Raw genomic sequence first — 27,133 nt, 5'->3', positions numbered from 1 at the left:
GATATTAGTATACTTTAACTGTGATATTTGTATACATTTTACTTTGATATTGTTATACATTTTACTGTAATGGTGGTATACATTTTACTGTGATATTGGTTTACAGTTTACTTTGATACTGGTATTCATTTTACAGTGATGTTGGTATACATATTAATGTGATATTTGTAGACATTTTACTTTGATATTGGAAATAGTTTACTGCGGTGTTGGTAAGCATTTAACTGTGATATTGTTATACATCACAACTTGACATTGGTATACATTTTAATGTGATATTGGTATACATCACAATTTGACATTGGTATACATTTTAATGTGATATTGGTATACATTTAACTGTGATTTTACTCTGCTACTGGCTTTACAGTATGAATTTGCATTTTGATAAGAATAAAGTCAATATCATTGTTGTTTAAGCCCACAATTCGAATGTTGTTGAGGAATATTAACATATTACACACTTTTTATATTTATATCAAAGAAAGTAAATATAGGAAATCGTAGAAGGTCGTGAACTTGGAGAAGAGACCAGCATGTTTAACCCAAAATTGAACAGTTTTAAACATGCTGAAAAAGTCCCATTCACACAGAAAAAATATCCAAACGTCCTGGAACATTAACACACTGAAAAAGTATCAATCTTTCTGAAACAGAAACATACTAGAAAAGAATCGACAAATTTCAAATAATTACATACTGAAAAAATATTAAAGTTCCTTAAACACTGAGAAAGTTTAAACTACCTAGAAAAGCATTATACTGAAACAGTATTAAAGAAAAGCACCATACTGAAATAGTATTAAACATCCCGGAATTGTAACATGCTGAAACAGTATCAAACTTCCTTCAACAGTTATGTACTGAAAAAAATATTAAAAATCATGGAATAATAACATACTGAAAATAATCTTACAAACACTGGAAAATATTAAACATCCTTAAATAGTAACATATTGAAAATATCAAACTTGCTAGAATAATATCACATAAAAAGTATTCAACATCCTAAAACATTAACATAATGAAAAATTTAACACCCTTGAGAAGAATCAAATTGATATATAGAGTGACAGAAAGTAATTTAATTCTGTTATTTAATCATTAAAACAGAAAGCCAAAAATGTAAAAAAAAAAAAAAAAAAAAAAAAAAATCAACATCATACGGTCAGTTTGTCCTTTTACGACTCCTGAGAATCCTGTTCAAAAAAAAATTCCAAAATGTATGTAGAAAATAGTAAAATAGTAAGATGTCTACACACAAAAGCGGAACAGTCTCAAAATTCTGCTACAGTCTCAAACATCCTGGTACTGCATCAAACAACCTGGTACAGTATAAAACATCCTGTTACAGTATCAAACATCCTGTTACAGTATCAAACAACCTGTTACAGTATCAAACAACCTGTTACAGTATAAAACATCCTGTTACAGTATCAAACATCCTGGTACAGTATCAAACAACCTGTTACAGTATCAAACAACCTAGTACAGTATCAAACATCCTGTTACAGTACCAAACATCCTGTTACAGTACCAAACAACCTGGTAAAGTATCAAACAACCTGTTACAGTATCAAACAACCTGTTACGGTATCAAACATCCTGGTACAGTATCAAACATCCTGTTACAGTATCAAACAACCTGTTACAGTATCAAACAACATGTTATAGTATCAAACAACCTGTTACAGTATAAAACAACCTGTTACAGTATAAAACAACCTGTTACAGTATAAAACATCCTGTTACAGTATCAAACAACCTAGTACAGTATCAAACATCCAGTTACAGTACCAAACATCCTGTTACAGTACCAAACAACCTGGTAAAGTATCAAACAACCTGTTACAGTATAAAACAACCTGTTACAGTATAAAACATCCTGTTACAGTATCAAAAATCCTGGTACAGTATCAAACAACCTGTTACGGTATCGAACATCCTGGTACAGTATCAAACATCATGTTACAGTATCAAACAACCTGTTACGGTATCGAACATCCTGGTACAGTATCAAACAACCTGTTACAGTATCAAACAACATGTTATAGTACCAAACAACCTGTTACAGTATCAAACATCCTGGTACAGTATCAAACAACCTGTTACAGTATCAAACAACCTGTTACAGTATCAAACATCCTGGTACAGTACCAAACAACCTGGTACAGTATCAAACAACCTGTTACAGTATCAAACAACCTTTTACAGTATCAAACAACCTGGTACAGTATCAAACATCCTGGTACAGTATCAAACATTCAGATAAGAATTACTTTTTCTATTCAGAACATCAATTGGTTGTAAATTACATGGTGTCATCAAATTCTGTGATATTTCTGTTTCTGTGTTAGTCTTGTAACTTAAAGCAACTTTACCAAAAACAACTGGCAGATTGAAGGCATGGTGCACAACCTAAATTTATAACTATTATTAATATAAAATTCAATTTTCACATTCTCTTCAAATCCAAAGGTGAGCTCTTGTAAGAATGTAAAATAAAAGGTCTATCCTCTGCAGTCTCTATAGCAATTATTGTAATGCTTCAGGGGAACGATTTAGGGAAGTCATAATCAGGCATAGTCGATGGGACAGTTGAAGAGATATGGCATAGTGTGTTTGCTTTATAAAACTCTTCTAAAAGCGCTAGGAAAGTAATTATTGCATTACTACTAAGGAACTGACTTACAGAAAGGATCATTATTGTGTGGGAACGTGGTGTTACAACGATAAAATACTCACAAATAGTAAGTAACAGTACACCTGTTACAGGTCATACATTATTGAACTGAATGAGAACAATTAAACCAGCGATTTAGAACCAAATGTAGGAAAATTTATTTAAATGGAAGTGCAACATGCCCTTTCAACGTTTGTAATAGAACGACCTTGCGACCTACTTCAGTGTTTCAGTATTATACAATAATAAATCCCCGCGTTATGAATAGTTTATACTGTTATACTAGCCAATATGTGACATCAGCCTGGTCAGGTAACACCTGTTACGGACAGATACCGTGGTCACCGGTGTTGATCGCACACCATAACGTCCACACAGTCCCTACTTTAAACATAACAAGTGATCGCCATTGTTCGATGGGCTTCTTAGCGGGATTTAACATTGTGTAACCGCCAAGGTAAACTTGCGTCGTGTCCTCTATAGAGCGTATTAATCTATGATCATCCGTGATCCGGCGCGGGAGAAATATTAGTAAAAAGGGGATCAAAACTAAAAGCTGTGTATGTGTATCGAACGCGTCCACTCACGTTTGACCCGCGGCCAGTGTGGCATTGTTCGGGCCTCAGCCGTATGATTGTAATTTCCTTTATGTAATCATTACAAGATCACAGCTTGCGCATGACAAAGGGATACTTGTTCTATTTATAACTTATTTGAACAAGGGTGAAAAGTTCAACGAATCGTTTCGATTTTAAATTGAGGAAGTTTGAAAACTGTATCCAATATAAGCTATATAAACACTAAACAAATGTCCTGGCAAACAACTGTTTATTGCGTGATATGCCACTTGTTCAACTACAGCACCAATGTCCAAATTCTTAAACACCATACTGGCTGCAGGAAAAGTCGGACCTTAAAATATACCCAAAAATTGATACCAATCGCAAATGTTGATTTAGAAAATGTTGAAGCGCTTCTAAAGAACCTTGGCTTTCCATCTAAAATAGCTGCTGTTAAAATGAGCGACTTCTACACATTGCATCCAACCGTTTATATCTGAAAGGTTTATGAATTATCCACATCGTTATAATACATGACGTTATTTGTAGTCAACAACAGACTATTTCTGTATTCCAATGGGGAGTGTGTACGATTCCTATATAATGTTTATTCATTGTTATGGAGCTGATTTGAACATAAGATATCAAACAAATACTATAATTCGACGAGCCTTTTATTTCAATTTCTGAAACAAATATGTTGATGATGTTTGTTACTAACAAAAAAGTCCTAAACAACTTCCCCTATCATCCGGAAGTTATTGGCCCCACAAACAATAAACACTTTGCCGCACGTGAGGATTTTAATTTCACGAGCATTAACTTTCCTTTTCTCAGTAGCAACATTAAGCCTTTCCTACGGATTTTACCAGCTAAGTTCATTGTGTCTTTCCTTTATATCGGATACATCATCAGATCATTACTTTGTCTTTTCTCGTAGACTTTGGTCCTATTTTGAGGGTGTTTATATATGTATACATAAACTGATGAAATGTCAAAAAAAAAAGTATTTAATGTATGACGTTTGTTATATTTTTACACATAAGAATGGAATGAATTAGCAAATCCAGGACTTCCTTAAGTAAATAGCCATTTTAACATTTTAAAATAATATAATTAATTATGTAACAATTACAGTCACTATGCATCCTTGTAATCATCTTTTAAATACATTTTGTATTAATTTTCTGTGTAGAATAATATGTTCAACTACTGCTACGGATGCCATTGGTCAGCTGTGAGAATTTAAATTTTTCTATCTAGAACAGTAAGATTATTACCTTGGATGCCGTCAACCAACTGCAAAATTTGTCAGCTTCCTGACGTATTAAACTATTTTAAACAGTCGATTTTTTTTCAAATTCAAATTATGTGCTTTACTTAAAGTGTTGCCCACATTATAATGAATAAGCGCGCTCCGTATCTCACCCTAGCACAACCAACCGTTGCTTCAGATAATAGGCCAATGGGTCAACTTCATTGATCCCTTCCCTCGGTCTTATGTCATAATTGTTGAATAATATGATTTGGCAAGTCCCCATAACCGGATCTGTGTTTTTGTTCAACCAATACTGACCAGCCCAGCTGACCTCAGCCGGACACGCTATTCTACGTAACGCAAAGTGGATCGCTTTTCTTACAACACAAAACCACTCCGAGGCCAGGACAAAAGCGTTAGACAATTACACGTAAACCGGCCAATCGGTTTACAGATATTGCTCAATAGTCGCTGCCTAGGGCTCCGAAATTCTGCCGAAAACAAACAAATGGGAACATTTTATGTTTGTCCAGATTTTCAATACTTAACAACGCGGAACGCCAACCTTTACTGATCTTAATGACAAGCTCAGTGTTGCTTATTTTCGGTCCATATTTGAACTTTAATAGTCAAGGACATGTGATATAATGACTTTATATTTGTCCTGTTAACACTTGATATGACGCGAACTGTTAAATCAGTAAGACTCAACAAGATAACACAGAACTCAAATAGCCAAGACTATCACATTTACATATTGATAGACATGTACAAAGATCCTGTATCGGAGGTTCGCTTAAAATATCATCTATTTGAAAATGAAGGTTACCCGATGATAACATTCTACATTGTGCCGAATTCCATTGCTATGTAAAAAAGGCAAAAAAATATGTTTAAAAACTAAAACAACATTCTACATAACTTCAGTTGCCTTATCTTGAATACATCCAACGATGTTCTTTGCCTTGACGTAAAGTGTATTAGTTATATACATGTAGTACGTTTTTTTAATTCGTGAGTTTTCAATATAGATGCATAACATAATGTATGCAATCTAACATCACATCTTCATCAGTTTTAATCCGCATATAAGTATTGATCAGAAATGAATGCTGGAAACAATTAGCAATACGCGTGGCCTTTAATAAACTTCACAAACATATAACACTAATCTTGACGTGGCCAATCGATACGTTCTCCAAGGTGGGCCAGGAAATCAACTGAGACAGATTGCAAACAACGACCATCAGCACACAAGGTCGAAACAACCTGCAGATATCAATCATTTATGTGCAATAAATATCACACACAAAAAGTTCAAATCATAACACTGTACATAATATTCATAGAGTCAATGTTTCATATAATAATTATTATTATTATATGTCAGCCATATGTTGTTTACATGGTTTATTATTTAACATGAAACTGTGTCAGTCCACCTGCATAATGAATACCTAATGAGGAACTAATTTGCATTATTTGGTAAGTTTATAGGTGTGATCACACGACTGGAATTTTAAATGACACTTATCATTTCACCAATGGGAATAAAAGGTAAATTTACATAAAATAATTATGCTAAAAAAACTAAATTATTCCGTTTTTTCTAATTTTAGCAGAACAAGAAGAGGTTATCTGTTGACCCGGAAATAGCATGCAAAGCATGAAATTAATCAAACATAATGCTGAGTTTTAAAGAAAATATAGTTTCTCCCATATCACCTAAATGTATCAGATGAAACTCGTCATGAATTCTAATTGTTCCTGTGTAATAAATAAGTTTACCCTATGTGACAAAGCCCGAAGGAGAATACGTCTGTTATATGAGGTGTTCTGACATAAAACTCAACACGCTCATTTAAATAAGTCAAATGTTGTCTGAAGACAGTGTTTTGCATTAACTTTAAAATCATTGATTTGTTGTTTCCAATTCAAATAGCTATTTAGGCATTATCTACGACATATATGTCTTACTTTTAATAATCTTACTCTTGCTTATTCATTAAACAGTCTCTAGAACTGAGGAGAGTGGGCTCACTGACATTATAAGGTGTGGACTTTGCAGCTAAAAATGTTTAAATCAAATTTTCTATTTGAAGCTATGTTAATTTTGTTAATGTTAATGTATATTAGAAATATAAGCAATCACTTTGCGACTTTTCTACATGTACATGTACATGTATATGTATATATTTCACTGTGTTTTTCTATTTTGCCTTCAAACTAGTTTGTAGTTACAAATGTGGATATATAGTTATATTGGGATATTACTCAACAATATAAACCCTGGTATTATCTAATCCATATTTAAATCAATATCATGAAATACATAAGAACACATTATGATTCCATATTAACTTCTAACTTCTATATTTAACTGACTATATAAATATTACATTGAACTTTTGAGACTAGCCAATAACGATTTTTTGTACAAGTGTGTTTTGTTTTGCCAAAGTCTATGTTTGAAAAGCGAAGTGTCCGTTACCTATTGACCAAACCGGTTTGTCATTGTAAAAGGTTGCCATATTTAGCCGTTGCTTACTCAAGGTGTGTTAAAAGTATGTAAGCGGTCGTGTATTGGATCACCGTTGTCTGACCACAGATCACTGTTTGCTTGGCTTTAGTTTCTCTATCGCTCTATAATGTTTATATAATAGATGAATCGACCCAGCAGTAACATGACCTCATAACTATTCATTTCTTACTTAAAACGAACTGTGTGCTGTGTACCTGACCCCCCCTGGACATAGACGGAGTGGTCAATACTGAGGGACTGTGTACATACGCTTGCGAAAGTTTAAAACCTCCAGATAATTTAGTTCGGTGATACGGTTCAGGACACGGTAAATGGGTCAATCTGAAATGTACCTGTGGAAATATTACGCAAAATGGACAGGTAAAAGTCCGGATGTGGTAGAAGAGCTTGACCACGTAAATGTTTGACCATATAAGATACCAAACAATACACCAATGCACACAAAATAAAACACAAATCTTGACAATACATGAAGCTGAACAAACCCAATATAAACCTTGACTATATATAAAAATGGTTCCTTGATTGTATAACTTCACCACGCAGACTAAATATCGAACTTAACATAACGAAAATAGTACCTTACGTAATACTTAACAAATATTTAAATCGTGAAGATAAATGAAGGATTAAGAAAATATAACACTTGATCAAAAAGTTTGACTAAACATAAATCTCGATAAAAAATACAACCTAAAACGTTAATATAATTTATACCTCGAATACATGGAATGGAATGGAGAAACATGAGGTCCTACACAAACGTACGAAATTTACCAGTCACCTTAAATAGATATAGAAGTATAATTATTAAGTCATCAGCATCTTCATTGATCCTAGACACGGACTTATTAGAGCAATGGAGAGGCATGCAGATTAAGTCATGAACTGCTGTATTCTGCCTGACGAAGATATGGAGAAGTATGATCAAATAGACATCGACCGCCAGACAGACATATTGGGGCAGTATTAATTGTGATACACAATCATAATGACAAAGTGGAAATTAATTATTAACTATAAGGTGAAACATAATCAATCGGAAGCAAATAGTCTAGATCAAGAGAGACAACTCTTAAATATGTCCTGAAACCTTATACACCGGCAACAACCTGTGACAAATACACCATACATCGTCATCAAAATATGACACCTTGGCGAGACACGCAAAAACAAAACATAACAAAGCATCAACACAAAATGGTTAGGTACCATAGCGTTAATACAAAAGGTATTAGTTCATTTACCTCCGACCATGTGCATTCACTGTGTAAAAGAAAGCAATTTTAAATACTCTTTCAAGACAAGCATCACTACATCTGTGTATCACTGCCGTCTTATTGTTTGTAGCTATCATGGCCCAGATTGATAGAAGGTGAATTAGTTCCAAAACAGAATTATATCAAAGACTATTAGACTCTTTCATACATCTCTATGTCAGAATATTTGTGTTACAACTAACATGTAACCGGACAATGTTCCCTTGTCATTACTGGTAGGGAGGTTTAATTACTTAGGTTATAAGGTAACTTTTAGCCAGAAAGGTTATAATGTAACTTTTAGCCAGTACACATTTTTATTTGTAGTCTAGCTGGACAATTTCGTTTGTTTGGTCAAAGCAGAGCCTACTTCCGATGTATCAAAACGCAATGAGTGTTTTTGTAACTTTCTCTCGATGTTTAATCACACGCTTGTAATTTATAACAAGAATAATATCATTATAATAAATACTGCATATACAGATATCGGTTAGAACACATTTGCAATAAACTAATGGACGTAAGCGCATCACCTAATCGAGAACCATGGCGGCCATCGTAAATCCCGCACCTTAAAAGACCGTTGTTTCCTAATAAACATTATATATATTCGCAATTTTGGAGAATAGAGAAGCATGATCACTCAGCTGAGACACCTGCGGGTTCTACACAAACATATGAAAGGTACCATTCACCATTAATAAATAAAAGAGTGATTATTAAATAATGAACCTCTTCTTTATTAACTTATCAGAGAAATATAAATTGCGATGGAGAGGCCTGCAGGTTTCGTCATGAACTGCTCTATTCGGCCCGACAAAAATGTACATGTAACTATATAGAGGAATTCACTGACTGCTAGACTGACATATCGGGGTAATATTTACTGTGTTAAAAATCATGATGACCAAACTGTGTATTCTGCAAAGTGATACACGTAGAAGTTAATGTACACAAATAATGTGATCATGATTTTCAATGGGAAGCAAATTGTCTAGATAAAGAGAGACAACTCTTAAATATGTCCTGAAATTCCAATGCGTCCATACAAAAGGTACATTTACTTCCGACATTCTGAATGTTTCGTTTTATAGGAAGGTTAATTTCAAATACTCTCTAAAGCCCATATCATTGGACAGGTATTTTTATCACTGTCATCTTATTGTTTGTAGATATCATGGCCCAGGCTGACATGAATGTGAACTAGTCCAGAAACAGAATCATTTATAAGAGTATTGGACTATTTCGTATTTTTCTATCTTTGATGAACACTCAATTAACCCCATGTTAACATTATGTAGCCACACAAAGAATCTTAATGACCTGGTACAGCTTACAGTCGATAATCCTGGCACTTTGAATGATTTCAAAACGCAATGAGCCTCATGTTGTTCTCTTGAGTGTTTAATTAAACATTTGTAATTTATAAAAACAAGAAAATCAGAATAATACATACCTCGTATACAGAAATCAGCTTGAACACATTTTCAAATATCTTTGTTTTAATGTGAAAGTAATGGGTGCAAAAAGACTTCGTTAAAATATAAAATCTTTTTCCTTTCTTTATGATGCTAAAGGATCCTTCAAATAATACGGCAGTGTCATTTATCATCTTCACAAGTATATACGATGTATCATTACGTAAACATACACAAAAATCACGAAACAACATTTTTTTTCATATTCTTTATCGAAAGCATCATATTGGCGAAGATTTTCCTGATGGGAACGTTTTGAATGTATCGTCACTTTCCTGTGTCTACTTCCGGATGGCATAAATATCATCGCCAACACTGATTGTTCCTGCCACGTCCAAGGCCAAGTAGATACCAATACAGGGTTTTATACCATACTTCGGAAAACTTCGGATCCTGTTGAGCGAAAATTATCCGTCAGTTATATAAAAGAACATTTTAGATTTTAGAACAATTTTGAAAGCGTGGAGAATGTTTAAAAATGCCTGACTGGTAAAACAGTCTCCGAATAATAGTACTTATATCATCACATCAAGTTTCTCCACACTCTCGTCTGTCTGAGAATGCGTTGTTTTTGAATATGCATCAATAATTGTTTAAACTAATGGATAGGCTTCATAATATTACCGTAAAATGTATCTGCTAGCATTGTAGTATTGACGCTACTGTATGTTTGTAGAGCTTTCCGACGAGTGATGGTTGGTTATGATGGGTATCTTACTCTCGTTACTTAATTTGCCAAATGTAACAGTCACTCTGTAAACCTCGTGTCTTTATACAATTTGAACATTAACTAACGAGAGTAAGATAAGCATGATAACCAACAATCACTCGTTGGGGAAGCTCTATACAACGATGTAAAACAATGGAGAGAAAACGTATTGAACAAGCATTTAAAGAAATACAATGCTCAGAAGAAAGTCTAGGTAAACCGTTGACAAAGCTTGGTGGCAGCAAATCACAAGGTCAAGATCAGTATCCTAAGGTTATGAAAGACCTTCATTCGGCTTGTACCAACGATAGGGAAGGAAGTGAGCATAACAGATATATTTAAAAAAGGATCAAAATCAGATCCAGGGAAAGTATCGACCAGTGAGCTTTACCAGAATTGTGGGATAACTCTTGAAAGGATAGTTCTAGATGCTCTTGTCAAACCTATGGAGAAAGACAATCTGTTCAGCAACAAACAATTTGCATTCATCGCCAAAAGATCTACGGTACTGCGACGTTTAATGGTGCTGGAAGATTGAACAAGAACTGGATCGGGAAGGCGAGATAGATAGCATTTACATGGCTTTTATGAAAGCGTTCAACAATGTACCACATTGAAAAGATAATTTGGAAAGCTCAGATGTTATGGTATAAGTAACCAAGTTGTCAGTTGGTATTGGTCAATGGAAATTCACCGACAGAACATCCGGTAGTCAGTGGCATCCCTATGGAAAGTGTATTGGGTCCAATATTGTTTGTAATATATATATATAAATGACCTCCCAGAATGAACCCTTTCAAGAACCTTTTTGTTTGCCGATATATGTCCATTGTATTGTTATAAGATATGGATATAGAGGCACCCAATGACTGCGTCCATTACATTTCCTATTAATTCCTATTAAGGTGGCTCCACACTTTCGCAATTAACCAGCAAAATTCGTTGAAACTTTCATATAATTGTTATGCAACTATGTCGAGTTGATTTTATGAAAATCTAAACATTCCGATAGTTTGGGGAATTTTTTGAAAAAAAATACCAAAAAATTGAATTTTCGTCAATTCTAATATTTTCCGTTTTTGTTTTGTGTGTGGCATTGTTCGGAACAATAACAACAATAATAAAATGCATAGAAGCATTTCTAATTAACCCTACAGATATTTTATTTATCGCAAAATATGTAACACATGTTACACAAAGTGTTTTTTATTGAATTTGTACGGATAAAAGTGATTATCTACAAGCTAAAAGCACCCGGGACACAAAGTTCTATACATATAGAGTGGGAAATTGAACAAAATATACACAATGGTTTTATAATTAAATTATTTTACATTTTACAATCACTTTGATCCGGGTGAGAGTTATCTTCCTTGAAAAAATCGGAACTTTTTGCAGAGGGGTGACATTTACACAATAACAGATGTCTCTGTTTACATATAACAAAAATGATGGAAATAAATCAAAAATATGATATCAAAATTATCAATTTATTGTTCTTTAATGGAACCAAATTACCCTCAGTCATGTACACTTTGGACATCATTCCACAGTCCGCTAACTCACGGTATATTTATAATTACGTGTCAGTCCAGAGGCTATCGCATCGTATACCGTTCTCACGTGCTCTCACACATGCATTTCATAGGTATCTTGATATTTTACAAAATATTATTTTCACAGAGTAAGCTAGTAGACTACATTTGTAAACACGATTTAATCGACAGAGCGAAACTCCCTCAACAGCGAAAATCGTAACGACCTCGAGCTTATGAACTCGTGTAAACACGCGATATGCACATGTGAGGTTGGTACGTCCGCATTCCATGTGTTTCCTATATGACCTTCTTGAGGTCGTCTGGTCTGATGTCACTGTCTTCCCGTGAGTCTGTTTATGTCTATGAATTGGAAAGCTTTATTCCTGAAGTACGTGTGAGTATACATTTCCAGGTAAAATCTTGATATCGGGTGTTGACATATCATCGGCACGCACGTGTACTATTGTTTACCGGGGCCTGTTCGTTTATGCGGAGCAACCGGTTTGACCGTTTATAAATGTAACAATTTCGGGGGTAAATCCTGGCGGACCTGCAAATGTGTATGCATGCCTTGCAAGGCTTTCTCAAGACCCGCCTGAAAGCAGCATCAGATTACTAGGTCCGACCTTATTTAATAAACGAACAACAGTGGTCCGATCGGTTTGACCGTTTAAACGAAAACGGCCCAGCAGGGGTTACTATAATTTGCACTACGATATTGAATGCCCGATACGCAATACGGAAATGACGACACGGTGTACATGGAGATTGGGATTAAGAGGATTGAGTCCTAGCTGTACTTTTTCCCGAAGTATGTCACGAAAATGGACGCTGATGACGATGTGTCGAGCCACCTTAAACCTTGTTCACACGAACGAGGTATTCCGTCTTTGTGTATTGCAGAGTTATCTTCTCTTGGGAGCAGGTATTGATTGATACGTCACTTGTTTGTGAGAGTAACGTCATCAATTTTTGAGAAAACGACGTAATTTTATCACACAAACCAATGACGTAACAATCAATACCTGCTCCCAAGAAGATAACTCTGCAATACGCAAAGACGGAATATCATCACTATAAGAACTATGGAAGCAGCTTTCCAAAAATATAACAAATCAATACAAACATCCAAACTAAGTAAACATTTGCTGCTCCCTGTGGCTATTTTGGTAATTTAGGACTCCTCACTGGTAACAATGATCAAAAGAATACAAAAAAGTGATCTGGAACCATACGTAGAAATAGAGCAAAAGGGGGAAGGTGTCATTAAAATCCTTCAAAACACTTCAAATATACAACTTTAAGCTACAACAAATATATTTTGAAACTACATTTTCGTGGAAACTGTGCTAGAATGAGTGTTTAGGGACTACTAGTCAACAGCAGAAACATAAAGGGAGCACAATCAAAAACTTTAGTTCATCAATGCAGAGATTCAGATAAAGTTAACATACACTGGATCATATATTCATTTTGATCAAGGCCTCAACACTGATACCGAATACCAAAACGATGAAATTCCAGAAATACAGCAACAGGGTAAATAAGATGATCATAAAATAACAACGTTATCGTTACTTACCTTCTTAGTGTAGCAAACGGCTCCTTGTCCTTCGAGTGTCTTCCCTCCTTTTCTACAACGTTGATCTGATTGCATCTACAAAATATTTATGAAAAAAATCAGTATCTAGTTTCAACTCATCAATGGTTGTGTGGTTGGTGTATACTGATATATTCCGTCTTTGCGTATTGCAGAGTTATCTTCTCTTGTGAGCAGGTATGATTGTTACGTCATTGGTTTGTGTGAGAAAATTACGTCGTTTTCTCAAAAATTGATGACGTTACTCTCACAAACAAATGACCTAACAATCAATACCTGCTCTCAAGGGCAGATAACTCTGCAATACGAAAAGACGGATTAGGCCTACATGATTTATTTATAAGTTTGATGACTGTTGTATGTGTTGGATCTATATGATTGACTTACATGCTTTATTTATATGGCAATTATTAAGGTATCTCATTCTGAAAAAAATATGACTGAATCCTACCAGTGGGAACATTATAACAAAATATTATCAAAACACAAGCAATGATCCTTCAACGGATCATACTTTTATCACATATGGTATGCAAGTGTTTCGTTAGTACATTGCTATTTATTGTTACTTAATGTATCATGAATAACATATTGACCATGTTTGTAATTCTGTATATGAATGTTTCATCCTTACATTGACAATAAACTGCAATGCTGTATGTTAATGTTTCTAAGGACATTGACAAAGACTAGCTGATCATTGCTGTAATACAAATGAGACACTGACCTGGAACACATGTCTATCATCCTGAAGGAGACCGAGCCAATCTTCACAGCTTCCCACTTGTCCTACAGTGTGTAAAACAAAGCACACATTAAATAATGATATATAAATAAACAGAGTCCCAAATATCGTGCTAATATATCTGTAAATATGTTGCTTGGAACGGAGGTATCGCAAAAAAACATCACTCAACGAGTGCGTGCTGTCTATAGAAATAATTCAAATTATTTTCCTTCAATTTTGCATTGATAAATGTAAGATAAAAATGCATTTGATAAATCCAACCTCTTCAAAGGCTGGCGATCCCTCCATCATGATGCTTGGGCGGAAGTTATTGATGGCCGCTGGTCTGTCTAGTTCAGCGTTCAGTGCGACAATGCTTTCGTTCGTCATCATCATGTAGGAACAGTAGTTCGAAAAAGCCATCTGTCAGGTGGAAAATATTTTCATGAAAAAAATGATAATACAGATGGCAAATATACACCTATTGGAATGTGATGTTATCAGAGGTGTCGACGCAAAGGTGAAAAATAAGTTTAATTATGTAAAACACACGGGGTAATCTTACTATTTGAAACACTTCAAAATACCATGTCATATGGTATAAGCTGTGTTATCGGGTCATAATCAGATTGACACGTGCGAACACAGTGGTAGGATACATTTATATCTACCTGAAGTATCACAGAAGATACCGCTATATTATCGGCATTACAACTACTAATTAAGCTATGGTATCATAGATGGCACCTATTTGAAACCGGCATCCTCAAAATCAAAGGGACCATTATCGATGCACATAGCAAATGCATGTATATGGAGTGGACGTTTGGGTTTACAAGATCTGCAACTGGCAGTATCAAAAACGTGACACTATGCAACCTGTAGTATTACAAAAAGTGATGCTACGCAACCTGTAGTATTACTAAAAGTGACGCTATGCAACTTGTAGTATCACAAAACGTGACACTATCCAACCTTTAGTATCACAATAGGTGACGCTATGAAACCTGTAGTATCACAAACGGTGACACTATGTAACCTGTAGTATCACAAACGTTGACGCTATGTATCCTGTAGTATCACAAACGGTGACGCTATGCAACCTGTAATATCACAAACGGTGACACTATGTAACCTGTAGTTTCACAAACGGTGACACTATGTAACCTGTAGTATCACAAACGGTGACACTATGTAACCTGTAATATCACAAACGGTGACACTATGAAACCTGTAATATCACAAACGGTGACGCTATGTAATCTGTAGTATCACAAACGGTGACACTTTGTAATCTGTAATATCACAAACGTTGACACTTTGTAACCTGTAGTATCACAAGCGGTGACACTATGTAACCTGTAGTATCACAAATGGTGACGCTATATAACCTATAATATCACAAACGGTGACGCTATGTAACCTGTAGTTTCACAAACGGTGACGCTATGTAACCTGTAATATCACAAACGTTGACACTTTGTAACCTGTAGTATCACAATCGTTGAGGCCAATTATCCTGTAGTATCACAAACGGTGACGCTATGTAACCTGTAGTATCACAATAAGTGACACTATGTAACCTGTAGTTTCACAAACGGTGACGCTATGTAATCTGTAGTATCATAAACGGTGACACAATGTAATCTGTAGTATCACAAACGGTGACACTATGTAACCTGTAGTATCACAAACGGTGACGTTTTGTAATCTTTAGTATCACAAACGGTGACGCTATGTTACCTGTAGTATCTGTAATATCACAAACGGTGCCACTATGTAACCTGTAATATCACAAACGGTGACGCTATGTTACCTGTAGTTTCACAAACGGTGACACTATGTATCCTGCAGTATCACAAACGGTGACGCTATGTTACCTGTAGCATCACAAATGGTGACACAATGTAATCTGTAGTTTCACAAACGGTACCCCTTTGTATCCTGTAGTATCACAAGCGGTGACGCTATGTATCCTGTAGTATCACAAACGGTGACGCTATGTAATCTGTAGTATCATAAACGGTGACACAATGTAATCTGTAGTATCACAAACGGCGACACTATGTAACCTGTAGTATCACAAACGGTGATGCTATGTAACCTGTAGTATCACAAACTGTGACACTATGTAACCTGTAGTATGACACAAGATGACGCTATGTAACCTGTAATATCACAAAAGGTGACACTATGTAACCTGTAATATCACAAATGGTGACATTATGTAACCTGTAGTATCACAAGCGGTGACACTATGTAACCTGTAATATCACAAATGGTGACATTATGTAACCTGTAGTATCACAAACGGTGACACTATGTAATCTGCAGTATCACAAACGGTGACACTATGTAATCTGTAATATCACAAACAGCGACACTATGTAATCTGTAGTATCACAAACGGTGACGCTATGTAACCTGTAATATCACAAATGGTGACATTATGTAACCTGTAGTATCACAAACGGTGACACTTTGTAATCTGTAATATCACAAACGGTGACACTATGTAATCTGTAATATCACATACAGTGACACTATGTAATCTGTAGTATCACAAACGGTGACGCTATGTAATCTGTAATATCACAAACGGTGACGCTATGTAATCTGTAATATCACAAACGGTGACGCTATGTAATCTGTAGTATCATAAACGTTGACACAATGTAATCTGTAGTATCACAAACGGTGACACTATGTACCCTGTAGTATCACAAACGGTGACGCTATGTATCCTGTAGTAACACAAACGGTGACGCTATGTAACCTGTAATATCACAAACGGTGAGGCTATGTAACCTGTAGTATCACAAGCGGTGACGCTATGTATCCTGTAGTATCACAAACGGTGACGCTATGTAATCTGTAGTATCACAAACGGTGACGCTATGTAATCTGTAATATCACAAACGGTGACGCTATGTAACCTGTAGTATGTTTCACAAACGGTACCCCTTTGTAACCTGTAGTATCACAAAAGGTGACACTATGTATCCTGCAGTATCACAAACGGTGACGCTATGTTACCTGTAGTATCTGTAATATCACAAACGGTGCCACTATGTAACCTGTAATATCACAAACGGTGACACTATGTAACCTGTAATATCACAAATGGTGACATTATGTAACCTGTAGTATCACAAACGGTGACACTATGTATCCTGTTGTATCACAAACGGTGACACTATGTATCCTGTAGTATCACAAACGGTGACGCTATGTATCCTGTAGTAACACAAACGGTGACGCTATGTAACCTGTAATATCACAAATGGTGACATTATGTAACCTGTAGTATCACAAGCGGTGACACTATGTAACCTGTAATATCACAAATAGTGACACTATGTAACCTGTAGTATCACAAACGGTGACGCTATGTAACCTGTAGCATCACAAACGGTGACACTTTGTAACCTGTAGTATCATAAACGGTGACGCTATGTAACCTGTAGTATCACAAACGGTGACGCTATGTAACCTGTAGTATCACAAACTGTGACACTATGTAACCTGTAGTATCACACAAGATGACGCTATGTAACCTGTAATATCACAAGCGGTGACACTTTGTAACCTGTAGTATCACAAACGGTGACGCTATGTATCCTGTAGTTTCACAAACGGTGACGTTATGTAACCTGTAGTATCACAAACGGTAAGGCTATGTAACCTGTAGTATCACAAACGGTGACGCTATGTAACCTGTAGTATCACAAACGGTGACGCTATTAACCTGTAGTATCACAAACGGTGACGCTATTAACCTGTAGTATCACAAACGGGGACGCTATGTAATCTGTAATATCACAAACGGTGACACTATGTAACCTGTAATATCACAAATGGTGACGCTATGTTACCTGTAGTATCACAAACGGTGACACTATGTAACCTGTAATATCACAAACGGTGACGCTATGTATCCTGTAGTTTCACAAACGGTGACGCTATGTATCCTGTAGTTTCACAAACGGTGACGCTATGTATCCTGTAGTATCACAAACGGTGACGCTATGTAACCTGTAGTATTGTAGTTTCACAAACGGTGACGTTATGTAACCTGTAGTATCCCAAACGGTAAGGCTATGTAACCTGTAGTATCACAAACTGTGACACTATGTAACCTGTAGTATCACACAAGATGACGCTATGTAACCTGTAATATCACAAACGGTGACGCTATGTATCCTGTAGTTTCACAAACGGTGACGCTATGTATCCTGTAGTATCACAAACGGTGACGTTATGTAACCTGTAGTATCACAAACGGTAAGGCTATGTAACCTGTAGTATCACAAACTGTGACACTATGTAACCTGTAGTATCACACAAGATGACGCTATGTAACCTGTAATATCACAAACGGGGGCACTTTGTAACCTGAAGTATCACAAACGGTGACGCTATGTATCCTGTAGTTTCACAAACGGTGACGCTATGTATCCTGTAGTTTCACAAACGGTGACGCTATGTATCCTGTAGTATCACAAACGGTGACGCTATGTAACCTGTAGTTTCACAAACGGTGACGCTATGTAACCTGTAGTTTCACAAACGGTGACGCTATGTAACCTGTAGTATTGTAGTTTCACAAACGGTGACGTTATGTAACCTGTAGTATCACAAACGGTGACGTTTTGTAATCTTTAGTATCACAAACGGTGACGCTATGTTACCTGTAGTATCACAAACGGTGACACTATGTAACCTGTAATATCACAAAAGGTGACACTATGTAACCTGTAGTATCACAAATGGTGACACTATGTAACCTGTAGTTTCACAAACGGTGACGTTATGTAACCTGTAGTATCACAAAGTAGTATCACAAATGGTGACACAATGTAATCTGTAGTTTCACAAACGGTAGCCCTTTGTAACCTGTAGTATCACAAACGGTGACGCTATGTAATCTGTAGTTTCACAAACGGTGACACTATGTAATCTGGAGTATCACAAACGGTGACGCTATGAAATCTGTAGTATCACAAACGGTGACGCTATGTAACCTGTAGTATCACAAACGGTGACGCTATTAACCTGTAGTATCACAAACGGGGACGCTATGTAATCTGTAATATCACAAACGGTGACGCTATGTTACCTGTAGTATCACAAATGGTGACACAATGTATCCTGTAGTATCACAATAGATGACACTATGTTACCTGTAGTATGACAAATGGTGACGCTATGTAACATGTAGTATCACAAAAGGTGACGCTTTGTAATCTTTAGTATCACAAAAGGTGACATTATGTAATATGTAGTATCACAAACGGTGACGCTATGTAACCTGTAGTATCACAAGCGGTGATACTTTGTAATCTGTAATATCACAAACGGTGACGCTATGTTACCTGTAGTATCACAAATGGTGACACAATGTATCCTGTAGTATCACAATAGATGACACTATGTTACCTGTAGTATGACAAATGGTGACGCTATGTAACATGTAGTATCACAAAAGGTGACGCTTTGTAATCTTTAGTATCACAAAAGGTGACATTATGTAATATGTAGTATCACAAACGGTGACGCTATGTAACCTGTAGTATCACAAAAGGTGACGCTTTATGATATTTAGTATCACAAACGGTGACACTATAAAACCTGTAGTATCACAAACGGTGTTGCTATGTAACCTGTAGTATCACAAACGGTGACGCTTATCGCTGTTATTTGTGATACTGTGTAACCAACGTTATCTCATCTTCACTTTTTAACCTGAAGTAGCATAGGAGATACCTGGCCGGCCTCTTGGTGATGATACCTAATAACATACAGCCTTTGACCTGTTTCAACCCCGACCATTCCTCTAATCTTCTACCTTACCTGGTCTCCGGGCAGCGCATAGTGTTCCCATGGGTACTTGAAACTGATCGATTCCCGTTTTGCCAGTTCAGGATGAGAGTAGTTAAGTCGGACCCCCTGCCGCCCCGTATGTTTGGCAAACCAGGCCGCAGCCTCGTCACCGCAATCCAACGTGTCTATGGCTAGCGGGCCAGTCCTTAAACGAAATATTCATTAAGATCACAAAACACTTTAATAGAGATCGTGCTTAAATGTCAAAGTACACTTATACTCTGCTTTGTGCATCTTATTTTAATTCTGAGTCTTTAAGAATTTGTTTATCAAAGACCTCATTTTCAGAATGTTTTCGCGGTGCGAGCGTCATTTTTAGAATGGCGAGGTCAAAGTTTTGGATCAGAAATGATTGGTTCAGTAATACGTCAGCGAGTCATACCCAATATGGCGGACCATTGCTTGGTCGAGTTTGGGAGTGATGGGTACCATGAGCGGTTCCATCCCTGGGGCGGTCATCTCCACCTTATCATCGTGCAACTTCACGGTCACAAGTAAAAGCTTCGGCTCCTTGTTAGCATTGATCCAAGTGTTTTCTCTGGAACTTAGAATCCAGTGCCTGGGGGGTGGGGAAAGATAAATCATTGTTAAGGCATGGTATTCAGTGTTTTATTGAAATATTTGTGAAATATAATCCGTATCGAATGGGAAGTTTTCTCAATTTATTAATTTTTTAAAGTATGAAAACGAAAATGTAACTGCAATTAAATTACGTAAATGACGTCACGCTGGACAACAAGGTTGCGCAACCTTTTGATGCTGTCACCCGACGCGCGAAAAACGTAATACACATACTAAAATGTTTGTTTAGACTTTGGTCATGGTGAGCACAAGAGGTCAGTCATTTTGATGAAACCTGTCCTCCGTCTCGGGTGAACTGTTGACAAGGGCATTGAAAACATCAAGTTTAGAAAGGAAAGATTTTGAGTCAATCGGATACCGGGTTACAACCATTGGTTACCTAAGACAAGATAACCGAAATAATATATTTAGCTATGTACCACCGCAATCGGCGCAGTGGACAGCAGGATGTACCTTCTACCTGACATTTTCACAAACGTTTCCCATGTTAAATCATTGCATCAACTTTTGATTGATTATTACTTCAAAAAAATAAAAAAAAATACAGGAATAACCGAAAATCGTGTATTGTATGAGTCTCATCTTTCCTTTGTTCATATCTTGTCCCAGTTTTTATCGATTTTGAATTCGAATCACGGCTTTGTTGACACTGCGATATTCAGTAGTTGATCTGTGAACATTACTAATCTTTAATCATGTTGAGACATTAAACGAGACACGTATAAAACCATGCAGTCTTATAAACGTCTCCAGTTAAAATTCAAACTAACCAATCTGTACACTACCCGTCATATAGCAACAGACAATCTATATAGGTCATGCGTGTTAAAATGTGTAACAACATATACCAGTACTAGTACGATACCAGGACACGATTCAGGTTAACGAAGTGTTCAGCCACACAGGTGTGACTCATCCCCGACGGGGCGGGGTTAGAGTGGGGACAGTGGGGACGATGGGGAGTGTGAAGGGAGAGGGGTGCTGGCTATACAAACCTGTCCGTGACGCCATACTGACGCAATCCTGTTAATGTACATTCGGCTGTTTTGACGTCCAGACCCCGGCATGATTTCACCGGGTAAAGTTGCAGACTTGACACTCTTCCGACCTTCTCGTATACCTTTGGTCGATTTAGAGCTAGCCACGAGGTGAAGCCATACTTCAGCACGGAGGCGCCGATCAGACTAACAAACGTCGTCGTCGCATCATCTTCAAGGAGGGACAACATCGTAACCTACCAGAAAAGGATAGTAATGACCTTGACTCATGGGGAGTGAAACGTGTTTGTGACGAAATACTGAGGGTTGTTCATCTGCTTTTTATGTTTCACTTCCGTGTCAATGATTCTTCTTGTTACCCACGTAACCTTTTATACCAAGAGAGTTTAAAGTGATCGTGCTCACTGTGAAACATTCATACTATAGGCCATGTATAGGCCTCACACACATACATCTATGTGTATTTTGTTTCACATCGACAAGGTAGACTACCAGTGCCCTGTATACACTAGGGCTGTAGTACTTTAAATGAGATAAAGGGAACCAGGGTTACTGATATCCACCGTCCTGGAGAATGTTTTATAAAATGTTCCGTTTTGGTGGGAAGGTAACCGGATGTTTTGATAACTCGTTCAGGACTTGACGGCAACACGTGTACATTTTAATGATGTCTAATCCGAGAAGTCGTGTATTTCACTTGGTAGAAGTATATAACAAGGTTGCGTCAGTTACTGTTTGAACCACATTTTCATAGCGGGATTGTTGTTGTGAATGTCTGTTGTCCGTACTAATATGGCTAAAACGACTGTCTATATTGGACAATTTAAAATGCAAAACCATCAAAAAGTTCAAATATATTGAGTAAGTAAGTTTGGCCGGCAGGCCAGGACTGTGCCCATCAATGCACTTTGCTTAGAAGTACCTAGTATTTCACGAATACTTTAGTAATAATATGGTTTAGCCGTATTGAAAGAAAATAAATTGCCTTACTGATAAAATTGCATTCATACTCACCCAAAAGTCCGTCAGTGCTGGCTAGTCAGTCTACTGGTGTACTGGTTGAGGTGACCTACTGACGTTATCAGGCCCAGGTTCACGGACGTCACGTATCAATTGTTAACCTTCTGTTACTCCAATAATACTTTCCTATGGGGACAAGTTGGTTAAGGTATGTCGCACGTCAAAGAATAACTCAGAACAAATGTGGTGGGTAACTGAGATATGTCGTCTTTGCCTTCAAGTCCACCTTTCCCCGGCCCTCCTGGCCGAAAGTACCTTGACGCTGCCCGGCGTCCAGTGTCACCTTTTTTTCTAAAACGACTTCTTCTGAAGAACCAGAAAGCTTGTGATTATGACGTTCAGCTTAGCGGCCGACTGAGTTTGTGCGATAATGTGGCGTCTGTCGACCGTCCGACTTTCGTCAATAAGTTTAATTTGATTATTACAACTTTATTTATGAAGTATTTGTTTTAGTCCCTTTCAAAAGAAGTATGCTATACAAAGCACATCAACGATCTTGCGATGCATTTTACAGAATTATAGTCGATCAAAAATTTGAATGTTTGAAAAACAGAAAACACAAAAACTGCAGGGGTCACACTCACGACCATTACATTGCAAAAGTTACGCCTTATCAATGTTGCCACCTAGGAATTATGACGGCAAAACATCAAAATAATAAGTGTCCAATTTTATGGCGTGCAAAGACAGTGTTTAGGAAGTTACTCTAAGCGAGAAAAACTCATTTTGGGTTGATTCATCTTCTATATAGAAGCGAGAATACTTAAAGTAAAACAAACTCCGATTGGAACTCTTCTTTTCCGATTATAACTGTTACAGTGGTACCATTTACCTTAAAAAAATGCGTGCCTGAATAACCAAAAGGTAGTCAATAGCATTATTGGATTAAGGGCTATCGCTTTGATTCCTATAAATCATCTTAACCCACTTGGACGGACACGTGGTTCAAATGTAAACGACATAAACTGAATAACTAAGTGGTTTAGATATCAGGGGCGGATCCAGGATTTCCTAAAAGGGGGGGGGGGGGCGAGAAATTTTTCTCAATAGTCAACGGTGTGCTGCCTAAGGCAGCACCCCGATCGCGTAGCGCGAGGAGAGGGACGGTACGGGAGGGGGTCTTCCCCCTGCCGTAAGGGGGGTTTGGGGGATCTCCCCCCAAAAAAATGTGTTTTCTAGAACGTCTCAGAAGCGATTTCCCGTGTTCTGAGGATTGTTTTTATGTTTAATTAACAAGAAGAAAAAAACATAATATCTCATTGTGGTACTTATAGCTTACCATCGTGTACGTACAAGAAAGTATCTTCACACAGCATACTATTGTGTACGTAGTAATAAGTTGTACGTACGAGATGATATGCTGTACTTACAAGTATGATAATTTTAAATTAAATTTAAAGGTGACGCGTATGTGCCTCCTAAGTTGTACCATTTTAACCAGATAGCTTAGCAAATGTACCACTGTTGGTAATATGCACGCCCTTACATGAGTTAATCAGCGTGGACATTTCAGATATATCATTGTCTACACTAGTGAATTAGTCAAGAATTATAAAACGCGAGACTATATAGCTAGTGGCCTTGGGTGTCGCACTGATTTGAACTTATCCGTTTGTTTAGCAACTTAGTGATGCCATGCGTAACTCATTAATTAAACAGCAACGATGTTATGGTGTTATTTGTTCTTTTGTACGACAAACTATTACATGAAGTACTGTACTGTAGGTACAATGTCTGAAGACTAGATATTGTGCGTCCCTACATTTATTTTTTGACGTTGGACCTCTCGTATCCCCCTTGCAGGTGGGACGCCAAATTAGGTAATAATGAGCAAGCCCCCTGTGGATTCATACATTTGTCATCACCAGGGATCAGACCATTTCGGGCCGGCCCGGAAAAGGTCAGTCCGCCGCCAAAAGGGGGAGCCGGGGCCGGGTATTTCACCAGTATCATGCTGGAGTAAATGGAAATCAATTTGTTCGTACGAATCACTTTGACCAACTTTTAAGATTTGAAGGGGTCAAAACTGCTGAATAACAAAAAGGCATTGGTCCCAAGAGCCAAATATTTGGAAAAACAACTGCTACGAAATATCTCTATTAAGAGTGGTGGGGGCTGTAGTTGGATAAGTACAGTAATAAGTTGAAATATTCCAACAAAGATCCATAATGAGTAGAGTGCTATCTAGCCTCCACCTTTAACTTGATAGTCATCAAATTTATTTGGATGAATTTGACCTTGACCCGCTTTGAAAGTCACACATGTGAGTTGTAACGTTGTTGAGCGAAACGGGCCAATTAGGCTTCGTGATATGGATTAATCTTCAGAGAGCGTTACAAAAATATCATTGGATTGGGGAACGTATTTGAAGTTTCTTTTAATGATATGATTTACGTTGTGATACAAACATGCCTGTGGGGCCTGTATAGCTTCACCTGTTTCTTTTGTTAACACTGGCAGCATGACTCAATTTCATCACAAGAACAAACCGGTTACATGGCGGGTATGTCAACTGTTGCCAAGTAATAACCCCAGGGACAATCGTGCAAGGTAGCATACATATACATGTATATGTCTCTTTACGCTCCCCTATTGTAAATATGGTTACGGAATAGAAATCTCATCTGTTTCCATGTCATGTCCCAGGGAATTAGTACCTATATTAGTGGAAGGACCGGACCTCTTTACCAATCTCGGTCGCATGAATATAATGTGAAACTTTTCCATGTTATGACCTAGGGGCGGCGCAAAATCCTAGAGTCAATACTGGTAGCATGTTTGTACTCGTCTTTTCATGTCTTGTAATTGCCTTAACAAGCGGTAACAAATTCAACTGTCAAAACAAAAGATTGCCTCATGGAAGCCATCTTGTTCCTTGTTTTACGATTAGCCTGAAAATCAAATATGCTAAATCTAAGGATATTTATGGGTATTTACATAAAATTGAGAAAGATTCGATTATAAACAACGTCAGACCAGTCAAATTTATCCCGTTATGTTGTGATTAAACATGTATCAATTAAATTTCTTGTCGTGTCAACAACTGTGAACACGTCTTTTTTTTATAAAGTAATAGTACATAGGACATTAGCTGCGGGAACCGTAGCTTCTATGTCCGTTTTTTTTTATTTATTTTTTTATTGTTATCGGACCATATCTTAAAGGGGCTGGTCGGGGAAAAAAATACAAAATAAATGGGTCTAAATGCGTTCTCTGGCCTTCCAAAAGTTATACCACGGCAATATGATGGTCAAGTTCTGCTTGCAATGTCCAGTTTTGACCACTGAAATCTTGGGGAAGCCCCCCGTAAATTTAGCGCAGATCTATTTATATATGTCACGTGGTTGTTTCGAAAGTGAGGCAGTGAAGATAACAACAATAGCACGCCGTCATGTGCCATGTCGGACTCAACTAGCGGACAAGACAGCAATACCATACGTAAATAATTGTTTTCAAAGGTCATGTATGATACAAGTGTAGTATTCCTACCTATATGTTGTTGTTATATATAACGGTATTGATACTCTGTGCCTGTCATGACTTTTGCATGCATCTTTTTCTTTCGCCGCGATGTTTACATTTGGCCTTGTTGATGAAGCGCGTGCGGTAAAATTACATCACTGATCTGGGTCAATTGAGAGTTTTAGACTGTCAGGTGACGATTTAGGATTTCTTTAATATAATTATAATTTTAACTCTTAGGGAGTGAATTTCAGCAAAATTTGAATCGGTATATTTCATAAGAAGGTATTTTAAACATGTGTATGCCATTTTAGAAAATATGACATTTTCCCCCCGACCAGACCCTTTAAATGACCATAGCTGTTGATAGGACGTTAAACAATACTAAACCAAACCTTAAAGGACCTGTAATTTGTTAGGCAGTGATGATACATGTGCCAATCAAGTTTCTTGGAATCCTCGACTGTACACAAAGAAAGACACTTGTATAACCTCTTCCATGAGGTGAACCTTCTAGTGGTATGGGGACATACGTCTTTTGATAATCCACGGAGTTCTCTTCGATTTTTTGTCAAATGATTAGTGCTCCTTATTCTTGGTAATGCCTTTACACGTCTTTCTCTGATTACTGTCGCTCTGCAGGCAAAACAGAGATTGATCGCACACACGGCCCTCTCCTTAACTTCGTTTGGGATATATTTGTTGTGCAACTTTTCTAGGGTACTACCATTGAACAGGCAGCTCAGTCATCTTTTTTAAACTGACGAATCCTCGACATAAACTTGTCTAATCCTGTTTATTATCTCTTCTTTAAAGTTCCATAAGATATGGTTT

The 27,133-nt window shown here is 37.1% G+C and overlaps 1 protein-coding gene across 1 annotated transcript; it reads right to left on the bottom strand.

The window, feature by feature from the left end:
• Positions 1-9,692: 9,692 nt before the first annotated feature.
• On the bottom strand, positions 9,693-22,345 carry LOC110467099 (mitochondrial amidoxime-reducing component 1-like). The gene is made up of 7 exons (XM_021524014.1): positions 21,815-22,345; positions 20,620-20,796; positions 20,208-20,382; positions 14,637-14,777; positions 14,355-14,416; positions 13,610-13,684; positions 9,693-10,173 (listed from the first exon to the last, which is right to left on the bottom strand). Exons 1-7 carry the CDS (start codon positions 22,045-22,047, stop codon positions 10,062-10,064), a joined length of 975 nt encoding a protein of 324 aa, XP_021379689.1. The 5' UTR covers positions 22,048-22,345; the 3' UTR covers positions 9,693-10,061.
• Positions 22,346-27,133: the final 4,788 nt, after the last annotated feature.

Source organism: Mizuhopecten yessoensis, unplaced genomic scaffold, assembly GCF_002113885.1.
Source record: "Mizuhopecten yessoensis strain PY_sf001 unplaced genomic scaffold, ASM211388v2 scaffold11159, whole genome shotgun sequence".
Taxonomy (NCBI): Eukaryota; Metazoa; Mollusca; class Bivalvia; order Pectinida; family Pectinidae; genus Mizuhopecten; species Mizuhopecten yessoensis.
Note: the sequence above shows the minus strand (reverse complement) of the source record. Positions and strands in the feature narration are given on the sequence as shown.

What these genes read in the sequence shown, in the direction of transcription:
- LOC110467099 (XM_021524014.1), bottom strand. Translation starts at nt 22,047, where the DNA reads ATGTTGTCCCTCCTTGAAGATGATGCGACGACGACGTTTGTTAGTCTG. An exon ending in ATGCGCTGCCCGGAGACCAG is followed by an intron (nt 14,778 to 20,207) that starts GTAAGGTAGAAG and finishes TCCACCTGACAG; the next exon opens with ATGGCTTTTTCGAACTACTG. An exon ending in GATCGCCAGCCTTTGAAGAG is followed by an intron (nt 14,417 to 14,636) that starts GTTGGATTTATC and finishes TACACACTGTAG; the next exon opens with GACAAGTGGGAAGCTGTGAA.